The 21,133-nt window shown below is 36.6% G+C and overlaps 1 protein-coding gene across 4 annotated transcripts in view; it reads left to right on the forward strand.

The window, feature by feature from the left end:
* LOC128610299 (adipose secreted signaling protein) overlaps positions 1-18,896 on the forward strand; it is an 18,932-nt gene extending 36 nt beyond the window's left edge. Inside the window, exons 1-7 of one of the 4 annotated variants that reach the window (XM_053629534.1) lie at positions 1-53; positions 176-247; positions 3,241-3,320; positions 6,793-6,938; positions 9,185-9,323; positions 11,690-11,815; positions 16,624-17,898. The exon at positions 1-53 is cut by the window's left edge and continues 36 nt beyond it. In XM_053629534.1, coding sequence (XP_053485509.1) covers positions 3,302-3,320; positions 6,793-6,938; positions 9,185-9,323; positions 11,690-11,815; positions 16,624-16,724 — 531 coding nt within the window. In that variant the 5' untranslated portion in view covers positions 1-53; positions 176-247; positions 3,241-3,301 and the 3' untranslated portion in view covers positions 16,725-17,898. Of the gene's footprint in view, positions 54-74; positions 248-3,240; positions 3,321-3,966; positions 6,939-9,184; positions 9,324-11,689; positions 11,816-16,623; positions 17,899-18,076 lie in introns of those variants that run through there. The other 3 variants (XM_053629532.1, XM_053629531.1, XM_053629530.1) reach the window with 3 other exon arrangements.
* The last annotated feature ends 2,237 nt before the right edge of the window (positions 18,897-21,133 follow it).

Genomic DNA, 21,133 nt, shown 5'->3' on the forward strand with positions numbered 1-21,133 from the left:
TTTGTGTGACAGTTAACGATAAAGCAACATTTCTCTCAAGGTCTTGGCTCTCGGTAAGAGTGTATGTTCTGTTATTAAACAGAAGTGGTGTTTTCCCTCTGCAGAAAGCAATATTGAATCTTTGGTGTTATATATAATATGTTATATTTGGTGTTATTATTAAATTCTGTTATAGATAACGTTACTGAAACATACGACTTCCCTTTGCGGGTGGATTTTCATTCAGCTGTCTCGACCCAAAACACAGGTCAGTAATCGTGCATTGTGTGTCTAGTGTGTCTAATATGTAACTTGTGAATCGCCGTCTGGTTGCAGTTGTATTTCAAAGTCAAAATCAGCCATGTTTCCTAGTTCTCCTTCCTACAAGTATAGTTAGTATCAGCAGGTGAAAGTGTGCTGTGGGTCCGTCAGGAAGATTCATCCGACAGCTTCTTTTCATCTTGTATATTTTTATGTTCTAACACTCGGGTATTCTTTGTGTTTGTGTGTGTGTGTGTGTTTGTGTGTGTGTGTGTTCTCCCGCACCGCACCCTTTTATGCATTTACATGAACGTGTAACCTTGTTACGCTACTTCAAGTAATGTTATATTGTTTCTTCATTATTAAACGCTGGATAAAATCAGTATTCACAATTTTACCATTACATACACCTGTTTATACGCAGCCATGGACTGCACCCCCTTTTCACGCTTATAACCGCACTATTAAATATTCCGGAGAAAGAGTACGAAACTAGGCAAAGTAGACTGTTAAGGAAAGTTTATCAGTACCCTCAGAGGTCTAGTACACGCGGACAAGAGCGAGTCAGAACTTACAACGTAAACAGTAATATGAACATCACCTCAGTTCTTCATGCACAATCAAGGCCATGATGAATAGAGGTGAAATGTAAAATTTGTGCACTTACAAAGATGTCCACTTACTTCCATAAAGTTTTTGCCAAGGATTTGGTCATGAACTTCCTCGAACACTTTTTAGAAACTGATTTACATTTGCTTAATTGCTAACAACGAATGAAAAGAATATTCCTGAAATTCAACATCAAGAAAAATGGCTTAACAAATCTCTTATTCTGGCATTGAGGTTACTTGGAAGTTATGTTGGTCTGAAGTGGATTTTGAATGAGTCTTTTATTGTTCATAACTGGTGGTAAAACAGTGCCAGAAGTTTTCACAGGCTGTTGGAAAGCACAAAAACTGAGTTTTACTCTATACTGAAAAAAAACGAAACTAAAAGATTACCATAAAGCAGTGGTTCTTAACCCTTTTTGTGGGTGTGACCCATTTTTAAGAATGAATGACAATGTTCTGCGACCCCAGCTGCCCAGTGTTTGGGACTACACACTCAGTGGGATGGTCAGGTTTGGATAGAGGATGTGAGGCAGTCCAGATGTGGCTGAGTAGGGCTGAGGAAAAGATGCAAAATATCTTCCACATTGAGTCTGGCTCTATATACTATTATCTATATACTATACTTTTATATATACTGTTCTTCAGGTACACCAGCGCTGAGAAAACATCCTGAAAGAGATCGGTCGATGCAAATGGGATTTTTTTTTTCAATGCCATGTCACGCAGTTATCGGTATTCGCCATGCACGGATATCCAAAAATCCACCTGTGGCTTCTCTGTGAACCTCTGTGTACAAAAAGTTTTCCCATGTTTCACCTGCTCCAACTTTGTGACCGGTTAAGAACCGCTGCCATAAAGATTAATAACTCTTAAACAGAAAAAGAAAATGTTCTGACTTGCCTCAGTATGGGGTAGCCGATAAGAGTAACCGCATTATTGGGAAATAACAAAAGCAAGACAAAACTCAGTCTCATTAAGTGTAACTCAGTTCATAATAATGTTTACATTTACACTTTACTTACAACTTACACAAATGCAATTACAGAAAATCACAGTAACAAAGAGTCACCAGACTTTACACATTCAACATATGTAAACCAAGGAATCAAGAACACTGGACACATGGTTCATTTGTGCTGGGAGCTACAGCTAGGAAATTCCAAATGATATTAAAGGTCTTACTCAAACCAATACAGGCTATTTGGGGTAGCAATGTGGCATTCAGGCTATTCATATCTCTCTACTGTCACACTGTCACTGCCATGCAAGCCACGAGATAGAGCTCAAACTTTGTCACAAGTCAGTTCATGAACTTTCTGCCCTGCCCCATTCAGCCTACTGTAAGTTCTATTATTGTGCAATTGAAGTGTCTTGGAGCAACAACAGCTCAGCTATGAAGCAATAGATCATGCAAACTCACAGAGCAGATCCGCCAGTGTGCTGAAGCATGTAGTGTATAAAAATATTCTGTTGTATCACTCAAAACTCCACTTCCAACCTGCCTCTTGAAGCAATATTAATGCAAGAATTGTGCATCAGAAGCTTCATGAAATGGGTTTCCATGGCCAAGCAGATAAACACAAGCCTAAGATTACTATGCGCAGTGCCAAGGGTTGGTTGGAGTTGTGTAACGCACACCTTTTTTTCTTAACAACTCCATTTTAATGTGCATAGTTTTGGAATGGGATGTCCAACAAGCTCATATAGGTGTGATTTGTCAGGTGTCCATACACTTTTGGACATACAGCATATTGGAATATTTAAAACAATTTGTCAGGCGCTCAGTGCGACTTTGCAAGACTATACAGCACATTGTCTTTTTTTTGTCTTGTGGCTTGGTTAGAATAATTATTTCCCACATCCTTTGCTAAAAGAAAATAAAGGTAATTTGTACAACATGACCTCCAGTTCTGTCTTTTCTGTTTATCCATCCCGGGGAAGTTTCCATGAAACAATGAAGTCTTGAATACCACTCACCTCTGGTCTAATCTAATCCTCTTAAAGTGTTTTGTATTTATTTATTTGTGGGGTGTCTGCCTTAATGTGATGTCCAGCACAGCTGTGTAAAGTAATGAAATGTCAAAGCAATCCATGGTGGTTGCAGGCTTGGAATGTGCTAAGCATAGATTAATGGTAAGTTTGTTCATCGTATCAGAGTAATATTTGCACCATTTTCAACTTGAAAATAGAGGAAGGAAATGTATTTAAATCACCAAATTGATAAAGCGTTGTTTAATAATGATATAATCTGACCTTTTGTGTTTGGTTTTCTTTGTTGAGAGGGAATAATCTTGAGAACAACATTTCCATGGTTTAATCAGACTTTAGGAATCCTGAATTTCTTCTTTTGCTGCTTTCCTTAATTCACCCTTTTCCATTTTACTCACAGGGTTATTGTTGGGACTTCACCATGATACTGTGACTGATTCTCTCTCTTAACAAACACAAATATGGCAACTGCCAAAAAAGGTAAGTGTGCGTTACCGCCCCCCCCCCACACGCTCTCTCTCTCTCTCTCTCTCTCTCTCACGCTATCACACGCTATCACACGTTCTCATGTTCTCTATTGGTGATTGTGGTGCAGATAAATCAATTCCTTAATTCTTACTGGGTTTATATTGGGTAACACATTAGCATGCAAGTCCATAACGTCAATGTTTTATAAACAAAACTAATAGCTAAGTACATGAATTAATTAAAAACATTAATTGATACTTTATTGTGTCAAGACTACTGTGCTTACAAATGCTATAGGATGAACAGATTCCAGCACCAAGGTTTTGATTTTGAAAAATCACTTTGTTCCCAATTTTGGACAAGCTGCTATTTTTGTTTAAAAAAACAAAACAAAAACAGTACCACATAATGTAGAATTGTAATTGAGTTTTGCACTGTTGTTAGAGACAGGAATCTGACCTTGGATGTGATTGACAGTGTGTGTCAAATTAGATGGGCAGACATCTAAATGAAAATCGAACACACAGCTCAAACAGACCTAAAGTTATTTCCTGGTTTAATCTCTCAGTGAATGCCAGAGACTAAGACCTCTCATATGATTGTTATGAAAGCCAGAATGAGACAAGGCTGCTGACTTGTAGCTCATCTGAACTATCCCTCCCCTCTCAGTAAGGAATTACATCATAATTTTTTGTAAACAAATAATTAGAAAATAATAGACCTAAAATGAGAGAAGGAAAAAAACCTTCAAAAAACAGCCAGTCAAGAAGAAATATATAAGGAAAACAGATAACCAGATAAGACAGATATTTCTTAGTATATGAAAGGAATGCACTTAAACAGCAGATTTCATAATCATGCCATACAAAGATTACCTACCCATCTCTTCATGCCTGAGTGTTTAGCACGATTACTGCACAGCTGCAGACACAGAAATAAACAAGCTGATTTTTAAGCCTGTTCTCTATAGTTACAACAAGTCACTGTTCTGGTCAAAGTGGAGCTGAGATATACAGTCGTTCTAACCCCCCCCCCGGTCTGTTTGAGGTTGAATATCATAATAGTATAATCTGTAACATAATAATGTATCTAGAGTAGTACAATCTGGAAATGCTATCCTGCTCACTCTTCCCTGTGTTGGAGAATCATGAGCACTATGTAAAACATTAATATAGGGTAATAAATGAAGTTATAATCCAAGTTAAATATTTCAAATACTTTTTTTGTTAGGTTTTTGTTGTGTGTCACATTCCAAGGCATAAACACCATCAGCCCAATGTAGCAGACAACATGTTCTCTTGAAATAGCCCATTATGCTTATGATTTGATGCATATAATTAGAGCTGCAACAACTAATCTATAAAATCGATAATAATCGATTATGAAAATCGTTGTCATCGAATCTCATTATCGATTAGTTGGTCTACACACGGCATGGGGTACATTTTACTCACTGCGGTACTTCTGTTCTGTAAACACGCATTGGGGAGTACAGACAAGTTTTGTCCCAAATGATGTACTACATACGTACACTATGCACTATATGCTCTGCCATCTATTGTATGAATTTTAGAATGGTAGTATCATCTCAAATGGAACACGAGTGTTTTTTTACTAACCAGAAGTATAAGCTGTTTCCTAGACAATGGCACATGGTGTCAAACACACAAAATGTGACTGTGCTAGTTTTAGCAGAAAACCCAGAGTCAACAGGTGTGCTCTGTGTGCAAGGGGTTGGGGAAACTGGTGCGAGTTGCTTAAGAGGTTCAATTTAAATAAAGTTTATTGTCATTATATGCTTTATTTGCACAATGCAGTATAAGTTATGTCCTTTATTATGACTGGAGTGATCTACTAATAACGAGACCATGTTACTCCTCACTCACAATGTAGATGTGGTGATAAACAGTGGGAGCACAAGTAAGATCCATAATGTCTAATTAAAGTGGTATGATCAAAGTAAACATAAGTAAAACTACATATATATAAATATTATGTATGTATATGTGTATGTATGCATATAATGTATGTATATATGTATTTATATGTATGTGTGTATGTAATATATAATTGGACAAACAGTTGTGTTACTGTAAAGTTTTAGTCTGAAGTTTATAAACACATTGAAAGTTTTTTTTTAAAAAATTCAATTAATTGAAAAAAGAATTGTCCGATTATGAAAATAATCATTAGTTGTAGCCCTAGATATAATGTAGTTGGTGAAATGCTGTATATGGAAACTGGTAAAGAATTAGTTGCCAAGTTCTGAGTGAACACTATTGAAACACTGTCTGAAACACAATGTCTTCTAAAACTGTGACAACAGAATAGGTTATAATGTAAAGTTCTGTGTAGTTTGGGATGTTTCTGCAAGATTGTACTTGACACAAGTCATCCTGTTTGTCTTTTCAACAAACCAAGTTGTCCTGCCTACACCAGCACAAATATGACCTTTCTACTTAGGACCTTTCTGCACAGAGGATACAAATGTTCAATTTATAGCCTTTCTGTATCACACTTAGTAGGCTCCATAGGGCTAAAGTAGCATCCATAATTTTATAATTTATTCACCTTATAATATTTAGTAGACCTGTTATTTGGATGATCTATTAAATTCAAGCAGGGTATTTTATTCGTGGGTAGGTACAGCTATGTTGTCTGATTCTTTCACATTTTCATTGCCTTTTAATATCATAGTTTAGCTTTTTGTTTTGATCACAATATGTTATGGTTTTTAAGTAATCTCCATAAGCAGAAATTGGAGAGGTGACCATAGTACCAGCTCAGTGTTTGTTCAATATAAGGTGTCCAAAAATAGGCATATGCTATCTCAAATTCTGGTTTTTCATTTTACAGCTGCAACATTCTGGTTATATGTTCTCTGGCTCATTATAAAGCAAACTTGCATAGATTGGAAATACAAATATCTTTTGTGATGGGGTGGGCAAAAACATGTATATGTAAATAGCAAATAGTAATTCACTTGAACTGGTGATACTGTCATGGAGTGCAAAGAAAAATTACCCTTAATACACTTGTATTTATTTAGTGTTCTCCAACTTGGAGTACTGTTGAAGAATTAAGAACTCTCTTCATCTCCTGCTGGTGTTTTTGTCCAAACTGAGCCTGCTTTAGCATCCACATTTAGAAATTATTAATAATATTTAATAATGATAGATAATAAATAATCTTATAAAATAGGTGTTAAGATAATTTTATTCAAAAACTCTGGGTGTCAGATTAAGTTCGAGTAAGTATTCTATAAAATGCCTCTCTCTGACTTATAAATGTTTAGTATAAATTCAGTATAAATAAATTCAGTATAAATGTTTTTAGAAATTGCCATGCTGCCTTTATAAGGAGACGGTGTTTTAAAGAGGCTTGGAAAGAAACACTTCAAAGGAATGTATGACAGGGTGGAAAAGCGAGACTTCCTGTCTATGTGATTTGTTTTGTGTGTTAATGAATGCATGTGCTACTGCAGCTTCCTCTAAGGCGGGAGGCATTCGTTTTGCTGAGGCAAATTCTGCTGCTGCTGCCGCCGCTCACTCCCACGTGCACTTTGATGAGAAGCTGCACGACTCTGTTGTCATGGTGATTCCTGAGTCTGATGGGAACTTCTTGGTTAAGGTGAGTTTTGGTCAGTGGTTCTGCTTTACATGCATACATATATACAAACCCACACATGCACACACATTATATCTATCCATACATAATTACGTACATACATACATGCATATGTATGTAAATCCGTCAATTCATACATATATACATACATACATACATACATACATACATATACAATGCCTCTCTCTGTGTCTGTATTAATATCTGTATTGCACTCCAAATATTTGTGTCAGTATATTGGGATTTAAGTCTATAGTGGTCATGGCCTAAACTGGAGTTTTTGTTGTTGTGGTGGTTATTTTTTGTTAACATGAACCCTACAACTATACCAGGAAAAATGCAGAGAGACAAAAAACTAGTAGTAGAAATGGCAGCACTGTCAGTATGTCATAAATAAATGCTGTAAATGCTTTGGACACTGTGGTCTGTGTCCCGCACGCTTCATATCTGAGTGCTCGTTCGCTCCTTGATGAGAGTAAAAATCTCCTGCCTGCACGACTTTTTGTTGCATTCTGCTGGATCCCATTCCTGATGCCCTGGCACCCTTTCTGGCAAAATAAAAAGTCCTCCTCCTATTCATTATGCGTGCAGTCTGAATAATATATTCATATTTAATAACATCCTTAATACGTACATACATGCATTTAATTTGGAGCGTATTTAGAGCATATAAACTATGCAAAATTATCCTTTCAGACAATTTAATGCATCTTCTGTAGCATCCACTATAAAGATTAAATAAAAAGCACTGGAAATGTTTTAAAAAAAATTTAAGAAGCACTTAGCCGCTTCTCCGGTGGCTCTCATTAGTATACTTATTGCTGGAATATTAATTGGTGTATGAGAGAATAGTGGCATGTGGTTTATGACTTTCATGCTCAACAAATAAGGCTTTAAAAGTTCAACCAAATTTCAGGGGGTCCTGATGATAAAGGAAAGTAGTTTACTAGTGCCTAGTCTATTGCACGTGACATCAAGCTGGCTTTCATTAACGTTTAATCAGGACGCATGTATGACTAAGCTTGTCAAGTTCAGTTCTGAATATTATTAACATCACTGCTGCGTTATATTTTTAAGTTGCAAAAATAGTAGTTTACTATGGTCTGTGTAAATTAGAACAGACTACTTAAACTTAATCATTTTAAAACTGCACCTCTTGGACTGTTAGTATAATTTAAATAGGGAAAAGTGTTTGACAGTCATGGTGGTTATGTGATTAATAATGGCTTTGGGTAGGTTATTTTAGGTTTTTATAGGCAATCTTTGATTTAGTGAGACCCTTTTCATACATGTGCACACACCATTACTGCTTTGTGACCTGCAGCTGGCTTACTGCTAAAACAGAACCCTGATTTTATCTTTTGGCTCATATATTTGTTCTGTAGGACAGATCCTTTTAGGAGTCGCCAGCTACAGACCCTCTGCTTGTTTATTTAATTCTCATTGTTCACTCACTCTGCTACCTTAACCCAACTATTATTATTGCTGTGGTTGAGTATGTATGTGCACTGTTTATTTCATGTGCAAACTCTTTCTTTCACTGTGGATGTTTATGATATCTTGCCTTTGGCAACACCACTCCACACCGAGTTTTTGAATCAGTGCTTTGTGTTTGTTGGAAACTATGGATTGTGAGTTAATGACAGCGTTGCTTCAGATGAACTCCACACATAGCCTGAAGTGTGTTTTGTTCAGAGAGAATAATAGCTTTTTGGGTAATAGAATTTGGCTTTCTTTCCAGTCATACACAGACAGCACTTTGTCCTCTCAGTTGCACATCCCACTTCCTTTTACACGCACATACCCACACTCACACATATACACACAGATTTGTCTGACAGATTTTGTCTCTTATTGTATTCCATTGTTTTTGTTTTTTTAAATTGTGGCTGTCATACAAATGGCTTTACATTTTGTGAGGTGCTTGACATAATACCCAAAAATGTATTTGTGCACCCCATGTTGCATAGAGACAGCCACTGTGGCATCACAGCTATGTACAAAATGAAAACAGTCATGATCTCTTCTCTGTTTGGCACACTCTTCTTTACAGATTGCCAAAGACATTTGCTTCTTTTCACTCTCCATGTTCTCTTCCTGCCAGCTTTGTAAAGAAGCCCTCTTCATATAATGATCAACACCCACTTTGTTGTTTTGTCAGAACCTAAAAAAATACTATTTTTGACTACAGAAACTGTAATGAGATATTGAAAATGATTCTTTAATCATCTGTTATGTGTTCTCTTCAGGTGGGCTTCCTGAAGACTCAACACAGGTATGAAATTGTCTTCATGCTGCCAGAGGTTCCAGGGCTTGGGAAAGATGTGTGTCCAGCTCCGGTGCCCAACCCATACCTTCAGATTAAAGATCTTACTGCAGCTCCTAGTGGTATGCTCCCACTTTCTTCTTCTTCTTCTTCTTTTTGTTATTTTAGATTTTTTTTTTCTGTATTTCTCATACATGGGGGTCTTCTACATCAGGAAATAGATCACATTTGAGTTTTCTTCACTGTTAAGTTTAATGTGTTTAAGTACACTGTTTAATGTGGATGAGAGCTCTGGAGAATATTTATTAAGTGAGCTGGCAAGCTCAAGGCATTTTCCATTATTATGCTTTGTGTGGCTGTGCATGTGGGGCTTGGTATATGAGAATTATTTATAATAATAATGTGAATGGTTTATAATGCAAGGAAGGTGCAGTTAGCTGGATTTGTAAACTTGACACTCTTAAAGGCTTTTGTTTTGTCATGTATGGTGACACTTGTATGAAGTTCTTTCTAAGATTGGTTTAGCTGTCATGATCTAAAATAGGACATTAAACGGCATTATTTCTTATTTTGCTTATTTTTGACAGAAGTATTTTGAAAGAATTCTGTTGTTAGAGTATTTTACAAAAATGGGTGGATTGGCCATAGATACAAGTCAGGATTTGTGACGCCAACTGCTACTGAGGATAGGACTTATTACATTCACACACTGTCAAAACACATCTTTGTACTCATCTTTCTGATCCGAACATACCCATTAATTTCAGACTAGCGATAGAACACCAAAAATCATGATATATTAGGCATGAGAGAATATTGTCTCAGAAACTGTGGTACAAAAAAACTGGTAAACCACATTTTCATTCTCTGAGGTGTATTGCAATATTTTTGTTTTATATTCATTATGAGTTCTACCTCTTCTTGCGCACAAGGAGGCAACACCACAAAAAGCACAAAGTTTATGAGTGGGCATTTACCAGGCTAAAAGCCAGGCCCACAGCTTCGTTTCATTTGCCCCGCATGAACTTGGAAAAACTAATACTGAATGACTTGTAGTGCACTACTGCTCAATATCCAGTTTTCATAGCATGTAGCCACCTTATGGTGGTTACTGTAACCCGGCGTATATGCATGCATGTTTTCTATAGAGGCTGGCTTGACCATGGTCTGACATGCAGGTTAAAATCAAAGCATGTGTGCTGCGCTTGATGTAAGTCACACTTGTGTCTAAAAACAATTTAGAAGCATGTTGTGTATTGTCCTGGCAATGGTGTAACCAGAAATTCATTTCAGAGGGACGTACGAACATACAAAGTAAAATCAAGATTGTTTTTCTAGTCTGTGCAGTTAAATTAGTAAGTGTGACATGCTCGTGTATTTCAGGTGGATGTCAGACAGCAGTAGGAGTGTTGATGACACAAATGTGTTATTTGGCCTAATCATTTAAGACATAATATTAATTACTTGAAAATACATTTATTAGGTTTATGACATGAAATACATTTGACACAGAAAATGATTTTAAAAAACATGTTAATAATAGGGGAAAATTACCCCTTATATATAAAACCTGATCTACTTTTCTTACAATACAATATATTGATATTGCAGTGGTTTGATTTGTTGTCATTACAATATAAAAGTATTAATTTTTAATATTTTATTTGTGTCCTGAAGGTTGTATCTCATATTGTGGCTTTAGTGTATCGTCTCATGCCTATTAAATATATTATTTTGAATGGCCAGGTAGTGGTTGCGATTTTATTTATTTATTTATTTGTTTATTTATTTCCAGTATAGCAAAGACCAAATGGAGGGGAATTTAAATATAGTTTTTTTTTTTTGCAGTAGTGGAAAAATTACAGCAGTGAAAAAGGCAGCTGACTTGTTGCAAAACCTCTACACATGCAGGCATGGGTTCAGAACTCTTTTATAAGGTTTTTATAAATTTATTGTGGGCTTTGGTCTAGCCATTCCAAAGCACAAACCTTTTTTTCCCCCAAGCCATTTCATTGTACTTTTTGCCTTGTGCTTTGGCTCTTTGTTCTGCTGGAACATGCATTTTTGCCCTGTATACAAATGTCTGGCTGACAGGGACAGGTTCTTCTCAACAGTTTACTTATATTTGGCTCAATCCATATTGCCTGTACTGACAACAATCTTTCCAGTTCCTCCTGTTGAAATGCAACCCTAGAGCATGATGCGACCACCAACGTGGTTGATATTAGGAATGTTATTACCTGGTTGTTGGGCTGTATTTGGCTTGGGTTTTTGTTTTAATCCAAATGGCTCAAATTTAATATCATCAGATCACAAAATCTTTTTTTTATTAAAGCTCTCAGATTTTCTAACATGGCTTTTCTCAGAATTAGCTTCCTGCTTTATTCCTGTTTTTGTATCTTTACTTCTCTACATTTCACTCCCTAATTCACACTCATTACTCCATGTCATCACATTATAGTATTAACTCTCCCCTGTCTCTTTGTAGGAGGTTTAAAGGTGACTTGCGAGTATGTGGCTCACAAGGAGGGGGTGCTGTGTGAGGAAATGCTAATACTCAGTGAGAGCAAAGAGGACGTGTGCCTGAAGGTGAAAGTTCATGCCCGTGTTATGGGTGAGTCATCGTCTAACAGAGCACAGCTAGCTTCAGCAAAAATACTCTTGTTGAATACATACCAAGAATGTGACAACACATAAATGCTACCCTAAATCAAATAATGTAGAGGTTACTGTCTTTCCGGAAGCTCAGCTCAATAACCTATAAAAGCATCCACATTTCATTGATTCTCCATGAACATCAAATTAGATTTGATGTTCATGGAGACGATTTCTATTTTCTTTAGTTGGTATCTGCTGCACCCTACTGGTCAGAAAAATCAGTTCAAGCAGTTTATTCTCCAACTGCCATAACTGTACAAATGCAGATAGAAATGCCTCAAAGGTACCACAGACCAGATACAATTTACTATTAGTAACAAGACAGTACTTTTATTTATAAAGTATTTTAAACAGTATAACTTAATAAGAAATAATTCAATTTGATTATGAATAAGAAGTCAAATAAAAGGCTAAAACATAAAGCTAAACTGAGTTGCTTTTAATATATATTGATGAAGATTTTCCTTTTAGTTTGCACCCCCAGTACCTCCAGTTATTATTCCAGTATACTACAGCACGTAGTCTATTTTCAGAAAAGGGTAACAACACATTACACGTAGCAGTTTCAGAGAGCAAAGATTACCATGATTTGGCTTATAAAACAGGTGACATGATATAAACTTCCATACAAATCATGTCTGCCATCTCCTTGTAATGCATCATGGCAAATCCCATACCTCACTGGGCTCTTCTTGGACATGTGTTGTAGTATTTAGATTTATTTCAATGACTTGTGGTTAGAAATGAATGCAGAGTGCTGATGTAGGTGGAATGGTTCAAAAGGGGTTTGACATTCAAAATCCCGCAACTCATCTCAGCAAAGATGCTGGGATGAAACTGAGTTTTCCTGATCTCAATTGCCGCAACGAGTCCTGTCCCATTTCTTACAGTTTCCGGATGTTATAACACCACTTAAACAAGCATTCTTCTACATACTAAGTAAATACAACTGATTGAATTGTTTCATCTGTAACACAGGAGCAGAAACAACTCAATTGTGCTGCTACAGGTCATTGCACACAAAGCTTTCATAATGCATCTTTAGGTTGCACTTGAGCTTCTTATTTCAGCTATAAGAAACAATTTATGCACACTGCATAGTGTTGATGCATCATGACAGATTTTATTTATTTATTTATTTATTTTTTACATGTGCATGTAAACACCAAAGAAACCCAACCAAACTGTGTAAAAATGACATTACTCTATAAAATAACGAATTTATGTACATAATAGCCAGAATTATAAATGATATAAGGATACTAATAGCATTCTCATTTCGATTTTCACCTCACATGCCTTTTTATTTACTCTTTCTTTGTTGCTTTACAATTAAGCCCGTTCTGAAAATAATCTAAAAAAATCAACAAAAGTTCCAATAACTTACCTACAGTGGATATTAAAAAAAGTCCACACACCCCTCTTAAAGTGGCAGGTTTTTGTGATGTAAAAAAAAAATTACATTCAAAAAGTTAAATCATATCAGAACCCTTTAAACCTTTATTGTGAATTTGCAACATATCAAGTGACAAACATCCAGAAATGTTTTTTGGGGAAAAAACTCAAAACTTGCATAAGTGTGCACACCCTTTTATAATTGGGAATGTGGCAGTGTTCAGAATCATCCCATCACATTCAAACTCATGTTAAATACTAATTAGTATACACCTGCCATCAATTAAAGTGACTGATTAACCCCAAATAAAGTACAGCTTTCCTATAGGATTTTCCTGACATTTTCTTGGTAATATCCAAGTGGAAAAACCATAGGCCACAAAGAGCGTACAAAGCAGCTACAGGATCTCATTGTTGAAAAATATAAATCAGGAGACGGTTACAATTTTTTTTTTTAAGGCATTGGATATACCATAGAACACAACACAATACAATAAACACAAGACAATCATCAACAAGTGGAGAAAATATGGCACAACAGTGACACTACTAAGAACAGGATGTCCCTGTAAAATTGATGAGAAGATCAGGAGAAAACTCGTCAAGGAGGCCACCAAGAAGCCTATAGCAACATTAAAAGAATTGCCGCAATTTCGGCAAGTACTGGTTGCTCCCTACATGTGACAACAATCTCCTAAATTCTTCATATCTCTGGGCTATGGGGTAGGGTGGCAAGACGGAAGACTTTTTTTAACCAAAAAATTTATTAAAATAAACATCCAATCTCCCAAAATCATGTGGAATAATATCTAATGATCTGATGAGAGCACATTTTAATACCAAATAATACCAAAAGATATGTTTGGCACAAAAAAAAACACTGCATTTCACCAAAAGAACACAATCCCTACAGGGAAGCATGGTGGTGGCAGCATCGTACTTTAGGGCTGTTATTCTTCAGCTGAAACTGGGGCTTTAATCAGGGTGGAGGGAATAATGAATAGCTCCAACTACCAGTCAATTTTGATGCAGTTCAACCTTTCAGCATGACAACAACCCAAAGCAAACCTCCGAACAAAGCAATGGTTTCACCAAAACAAGTTCAAGGTTTTGGAATAGCCTAGCCAGATTTTAGACCTAAATCCAATCAAAGATCTGTGGGGTGACCTGAAGAGGGCTGTGCACAGGAGATGCCCAGCCAATTTGACAGAGTAGGAATGCTTTTGCAAGGAAGAATGGCAAAATATGTCAAGATGTGCCAAACTGATTGACTTTTACACAGAAAGATTGAATGGTGTGATAAAATCTAAAGGTGCTTCAACTAAGCATTAGTTTAGGGGTGTGCACACTTATGCAACCAGGTTGTTGTAAAAAATTTTTATTTTTTTCCCCTAAAATGATTCTTATTGTTTTTCAATTTAATTAATAGGTTACAATTTCACAATAAATGTAGAAAAGGTTCTGACAAGATTTATCTTGGTTTCAAAGTTTTAACATAAAAAAACCCTTTTAACAGGGGTGTATAGACTTTTTATATCCACTGTGCATAAATAGAATAGAAGTGTGAAATCTTTGTGGTAATAGTTGGTGTGAATCAAAATATTTAGATATATCCGATGTAATTAGTATGTAGTAACCTATAGCACTCAGTTTAATTGATAAAAAGATGTTTTAGGATTGGATATTTGTCATGTTTTGGGGAAAATATGGTTAAATATAATTAATAAAAGGTTTTAATGGCAGGCCTAAATCGCACAATTTAGCAGTATTGTGTTAATATTGTATGAATATTGTATTTAGTGATTAGCACCTAACCAATGTCGAACTGAAAAATTAACTTTCTATGTGGCTGCAGCACAGCTGGTGAACTGTCGCTTTGTCTATTGGTAATTGACCTTTGCATATTTTCCCTTTATTACCTTCAAATGCATTTGTCTATATCAGCCTGATATCTATACAGTGCTGTGAAAAAGTATTTCCTGATTTGTTTTTTTTTTTTTTATTATTGTTTCAGAAATTAAAACCAAATCGAAGATAAAACAAAGGCAACCTATGTAAACACAAAATATAGTTTTTTAAAAGAATAAGAATAACAATGTTATTTATTGAAGCAAAAAAGTTATCCAATTCCAACCGGGCCTGTGTGAAAATGTATTTCTCCTGTAGTTATTAATTCCCCAGATTTATGAAACTGCTTTCATAATGGGGTCCAGCTTGTCTAGATGCAACCAGGCCTGATGACTGCCAGCCCCATTCAATCAAATTAACACTTAAATAGAACTTTTTCAATAGCTTGAAGTTGGTTAAAAGGTCTTAACCCGTAACACACGGTGCCAAAACTGAAAGAAATTCCAACAATGATGAGGAAGATGATGATTGAAATACATCAGTCTGGGAAGGGTTACAAAGCTATTTCAAAGGCTCTGGGACTCTAAAGGACCACAGTGAGGGCCATTATCTCCAAATGGAAAAACTAGGCACAGTAATGAACCCTCCCAGAAGTGGCTGACCTTCCAAAATTCCTTCCAAGAGCACAGAAACTACTTATCCAGCATGTCACAAAAGAGCCAAGGACAACATCAAAGGACCTACAGGCCTCTCTTGCATCAATAAAGGTCAGTGTTCATGACCCCACTATCAGAAAGACACTGGGCAAAAATGGCATCTATGGAAAAGTGGCGAGGTGAAAAGTACTGCTAACCCAGAAGAAGATTAAGGCTCATCTGAATTTTGCCAAAACACACCTTGATCTGAAAACCTTTTTAGGAGAATGTTCTGTGGGCTGATAAGTTGAAAGTGGAACTGTTTGGAAGACAGGGGTCCCGTTACATCTGACGTAAACCAAACACAGAACATAATAAACAGAAAGAACATCATACCTACGGTGAAGCATGGTGGTGGAAGTGTGATGGTGTGGGGATGCTTTGCTGCTTCAGGGCCTGGGCAACTTGCAGTAATTGAGGGAAACATGAATTCTGCTCTCTACCAGAAAATCCTAAAGGAGAATGTCTGGTCTTCAGTCCATAAGTTGAAACTCAAGCGCATCTGGATTAAGCAGCAAGACAATGACCCAAAGCATATGAGTAAGTCCTAGTCTTAGAAGTAAGTGAAAGACTGATCTTCAGTTATTGAAAGCGTTTGGTTGCAGTTACTGCTGCTAACGGTGGCACAACCAGATTTTAAGTTTAAGGGGGCATTTAGTTTTTCACATTGGTGATAGGTGTTGAATAACTTATTTTGCTTCAATGAACTCTAATTATATGTCACTTTGAAAATGTTACTGTGCTTATTGCACACACTTGGGTCTTGAAGGAAATGAGAGGAGCTGATTTGAACACAGCAATCTTATGCCTTGTCTTTCTTTCTCAGATCGACACCATGGGACACCGATGTTATTAGAAGGGGTACGATGTGTTGGAGCTGAGCTTGAGTATGACTCAGAGCAAAGTGATTGGCAAGGATTTGACTAATAGGATTTTACCTCAGATATTGCCATTGGTACAGTGTAATTGTTGGAATAGACACACACACACACACGCACACACATGCACACACACACACACACAAACACACACACACACACAAGGATCAGCCATAACATTAAAACCACTGACCGGTGACGTGAACAACATTGATTTTCTTGCTACAATGGCACCTGTCAAGGGGTGGGGTATATTAGGCAGCAAGTAAACAGTCAGTTCTTGAAGTTGATGTGTTGGAAGCAGGAAAAATGGGCAAGCATAAGAATCTGAGCAACATTGACAAGGCCATTGCATTTGATAAGGACAAGTGTGTCGGCTATATCAGTGGTTTTCAAAGTGTGGGCCGCCAGGGGGCGCTGGGGGGCCTGAAAAATTTGGTGTGAAAAATAAATAAATACATGATTTTCTCTTTCTCACTCTCAGACAACCACACACACACACACACACACACAATCAATTCCTAATCTAATGTAATGTAAAGATGTAAGATGTAATTATTAATAAAAAGGGGGATATATTCAGAAGTCTGTATTTTTAATGTGCTTTAAAGACATCTTGCAAAAGTGGGGCCTCGGTCAAATGTTAATGCCATTTGGGGGGCCTTGCCCTGGAAAAGTTTGGGAACCCCTGGGCTAGATGACTGGGTATAATATAGGGTATAGCATCTCCATGACAAACAGCAGGTCTTGTGGGGTGTTCCAGTATGCAGTGGTTAGTACCTACGAAATGTCGTCCAAGGAAGGACAACCGGTGGACTAGCAACAGGGTCATGGGTGCCCAAGGCTCATTGATGCATGTGGCGTATAAAGGCTAGCCCATCTGGTCCGATCCCACAGAAGAGTTACCGTAGCTTAAATTGCTGAAAATGTTAATGCTGGCTATGATAGAAAGATGTCTGAAAGCACAGTGCATCACAGCTTGCTGTGTATGGGGCTGAGTGCCTATGATGACCCCAGTCCACCGCCGAAAGTGTCTACAATGGGCACATGAGCATCAGATCTAGACAATGGAGCAATGGAAGAAAGTGGCCTTGACTGATGAATAACATTTTATTTTACATCATGTGGACGGCCGGTGGCAGATGGTTATGTTATGGCCGATCGGGCTCCGTGTGTGTGTGTAATATAATAATATATATATTTTACACACACACACATACATACATACATACATATATATATATATATATATATATATATATATATATATATATATATATATATATATATATACACGCACATAAATACAATGTGGTTTTGCTTGCATGCTTGTCACTGTGCTATCACGCTGCATTTTACTATTGTTTGCTTGTTTGTTTGTACTGTACTTGTATTTTTCAGTGTGACTGACTGGGACATACTACACCAATCCACTTCCTCTACAGTTTACAGTTCCAGTAGGGGGCAATATTGACTACAGATTTAACAGTTATCACAGGCATGTGGCTGAACAACCATTATAGACAACCATTACATAAATGTGGCACAGACTGGTCCCATTAAAACAGTAAACATATATTTTACTTTTATTTTCCAAAACAATAAATAGTCAGCATGGTCATTTCAGTGTAAAGCTGCTTAAAAATAACTTTCCAAATTGTTTCTATTCAGCAGAAAAGGATTATATAAACTATGGGCAGTATTCTCTCTAGTTCTTCACTTGGTACACATCAAGGGCTTATTCATTACATAAAATGTAGTACTACCTTTTATATGTAAAGTTAATGATTTATATTAATTTAAGTAAGCCTAAGTGCCTAAGTCATTTGTTCTCTCATTTCTACAATTTTCTATAAGGCCTGTTTTGTCTCCAATTAATGCAAAATGTCTGAGGCCTTACTTATGCATAGTAATGTGACTTTTTTTTCCTAAAATCAGTATCTCTGCTTTAATGGTTATCAGAGGTTCTTGAATGTGAATGCATGTCATTTGTGCAGTGTGACTTTTCAGTGAGATATGCTAGAGTGTATGTGATGTTGGGTGTTTGTGTGTGTAAATGTTATTGGAATGTGGTGATACCTGTAAATTTCACTTGCTCTGCTAAAACATACGGTCTGGTGTAAAGACAAAAACCTGCGTTCACTGAAATTTGTCTACTGTTACTGTGTTGTTGTTTTGTTTTTGTTTTTTTTAAATCAAATAAAGAAGAATGTTGAATGTACATTGTTTAAGTCCTTGAGGAGTATTTTTTTGGATGCCCAGTAGTGGGCAGTGTGCACTCTGCATCTCTGGACTAAAAGTAGTTCAACTAGATGACAACTATGTTTATCTAAGAATTTAAGAGTGCAATAGTTAACTATTAAACTGGCCTATGTTTGCTATTCAAAAAAGACAATATTATAGGATTTACAACCCTATTTATTGATCGCACTGTGTCTTTGAACTATGTTGTCCATCCATCCATCCATCTATCTTCTATACCGCTTATCCTTTTCAGGGTCACAGGGAACCTGGAGCCTATCCCAGGGAGCATCAGGCACAAGGTGGGGTACACACAGGGGGCAATCCTGAACTATATTGTACCCTTAGGTAATGTTATATTTAAAAACAAAAACAAAAAAAAGAATGATGAAAAAAAAAAAGTTTTTCATCCACACACTAGACATGCAGCGTCTTTAACGCTTTAGTTAGAGGAATACCTAAACTACATGGTTTAACTACTGCATAGGTAAGTATACATTTAGAAGAAAAAGCAGATTTGATATCTGCCTGAATTATTTGAGGCACATATTTAGTATATGTAACTGCAGATTTCCTGCAGAATAATTTGTTTTTATTTTCATACCTACCATGGGCTAAAGGAGAATGCTTATGTTGACATAGGCTACCTGTCCACATGTATAAATATCAGCAATGTCAAAATAATAGTACAATTATAATAAAATAGAAACCAATTCAGCAGCAGTTTGATTGTGTGCATTCATATAAATATTTTTGCCTTGAGTCTACAAACGTAACACATTACAGTATGCGACAACGTACAATAGAAGTTATGTTATAGTAATCACTAGTTTATTTTTTTTGTGCGTTTTAAGGGTTCAAGCGGAAATCCTGGTCTGGGTCCTATATTCTAAATAGCCGCACTGTAATTTAATTAAAACAAAACAAACAAACAGACAAACAAACAAACAAAAAAACCCAATGTGGTTTCCCTGCATCTACAGTCCTACAGTTTGTAGAGGCAGACATGGTCGGAAAATAACTAACTAGTGAAAAGTAACTAACATACGGAATTGAAAGCATTCCTGCTATTAGTGAATGCTCTTTGTTTTTTTTTCTGGTTTCCATCGACGTTATTAGGTCATATTATTAAAATGGTCACTTTAACGGTCACACTCTTAAGGAAATACACCTTAGGTGAGTTCCTCTATAAACATAGCCTACAGAAACAAGATCTCAATTTCTGGATGTACTCAGGACGAGTCCCAAAGAAGCACTGCAGTTTAAGGCAGTACAGACCCAAGAACTGAACCCTGAAAAGAGTGGCCGCAGCCTCGGGTTCACCAGAACCTGAACCAGAGCTAACACAATACACAGCCCAGAGCAGAAAGCCTTTTCAGAACGACGGACATTGGTGAATAACGAGAAACTAAACGAAGGACGTATACGTTACGCATGAGCTTTTTAGCTTTTGCGTTTCCCCGAAATCCTTCGTTACCAGAGTTCTAATGCTTCTTTGTTGACTCCGCCCCAAAACAGCACAAGTCGATAGACAAATACTCGATTCACGAGCCAATGGTAAACTCTATAGATCATATCTATAGACAGGAGAAGAGACAGAACAAATACAGCTCACACTGTCAAAGGACCGACGATTAATAGAAAACAATGCCATAGGTGCTATAATTGAAAAGTACACTTTTATAAGCAAGAGAGGACCTATGAGGAAAATGAATATTAATAGTGAAAGCAATTCTTGCATAACATCATGCAACACGAAAGGTCTTCAATATCAGTGCTAACTATATTGCTCATGATCAAAGGAAGTGTAAAATGCTGCCTTGTGTTCTCTAAACAATCATCGGATTGTCTGTTTTGGACAAAAATTACCTATACATTGTTTTGGGATGTACAGAATTAGTTTGGTTACTCATTTTGTCTGTGTTTGTTGACAAATCTGTTTTTATGCACCTGGATGTTTTCTTGATTTATTTGTTTATTTATACTCTCTATTAACCAAAATATGAAGTACATTTATCAAACATAACTTGAGAACGTCCCACTTGTGCTCCTACTTCTTCTTGGTGAGGTGTGTTAGTTTTCCCCTCTGTATTCTCATAAGGCCTCCTGTCTTGTCGAGGTAACTAAATGTTTTTTGTATTATTTTTTTTTTTAAATTCATATTACACCATGCTGTGAGTCCTGTATAGATGATTGTTCATCAGCTTTTCTTCTGGG

The sequence above is a fragment of the Ictalurus furcatus genome, chromosome 7 (genome assembly GCF_023375685.1).
Source record: "Ictalurus furcatus strain D&B chromosome 7, Billie_1.0, whole genome shotgun sequence".
Taxonomy (NCBI): Eukaryota; Metazoa; Chordata; class Actinopteri; order Siluriformes; family Ictaluridae; genus Ictalurus; species Ictalurus furcatus.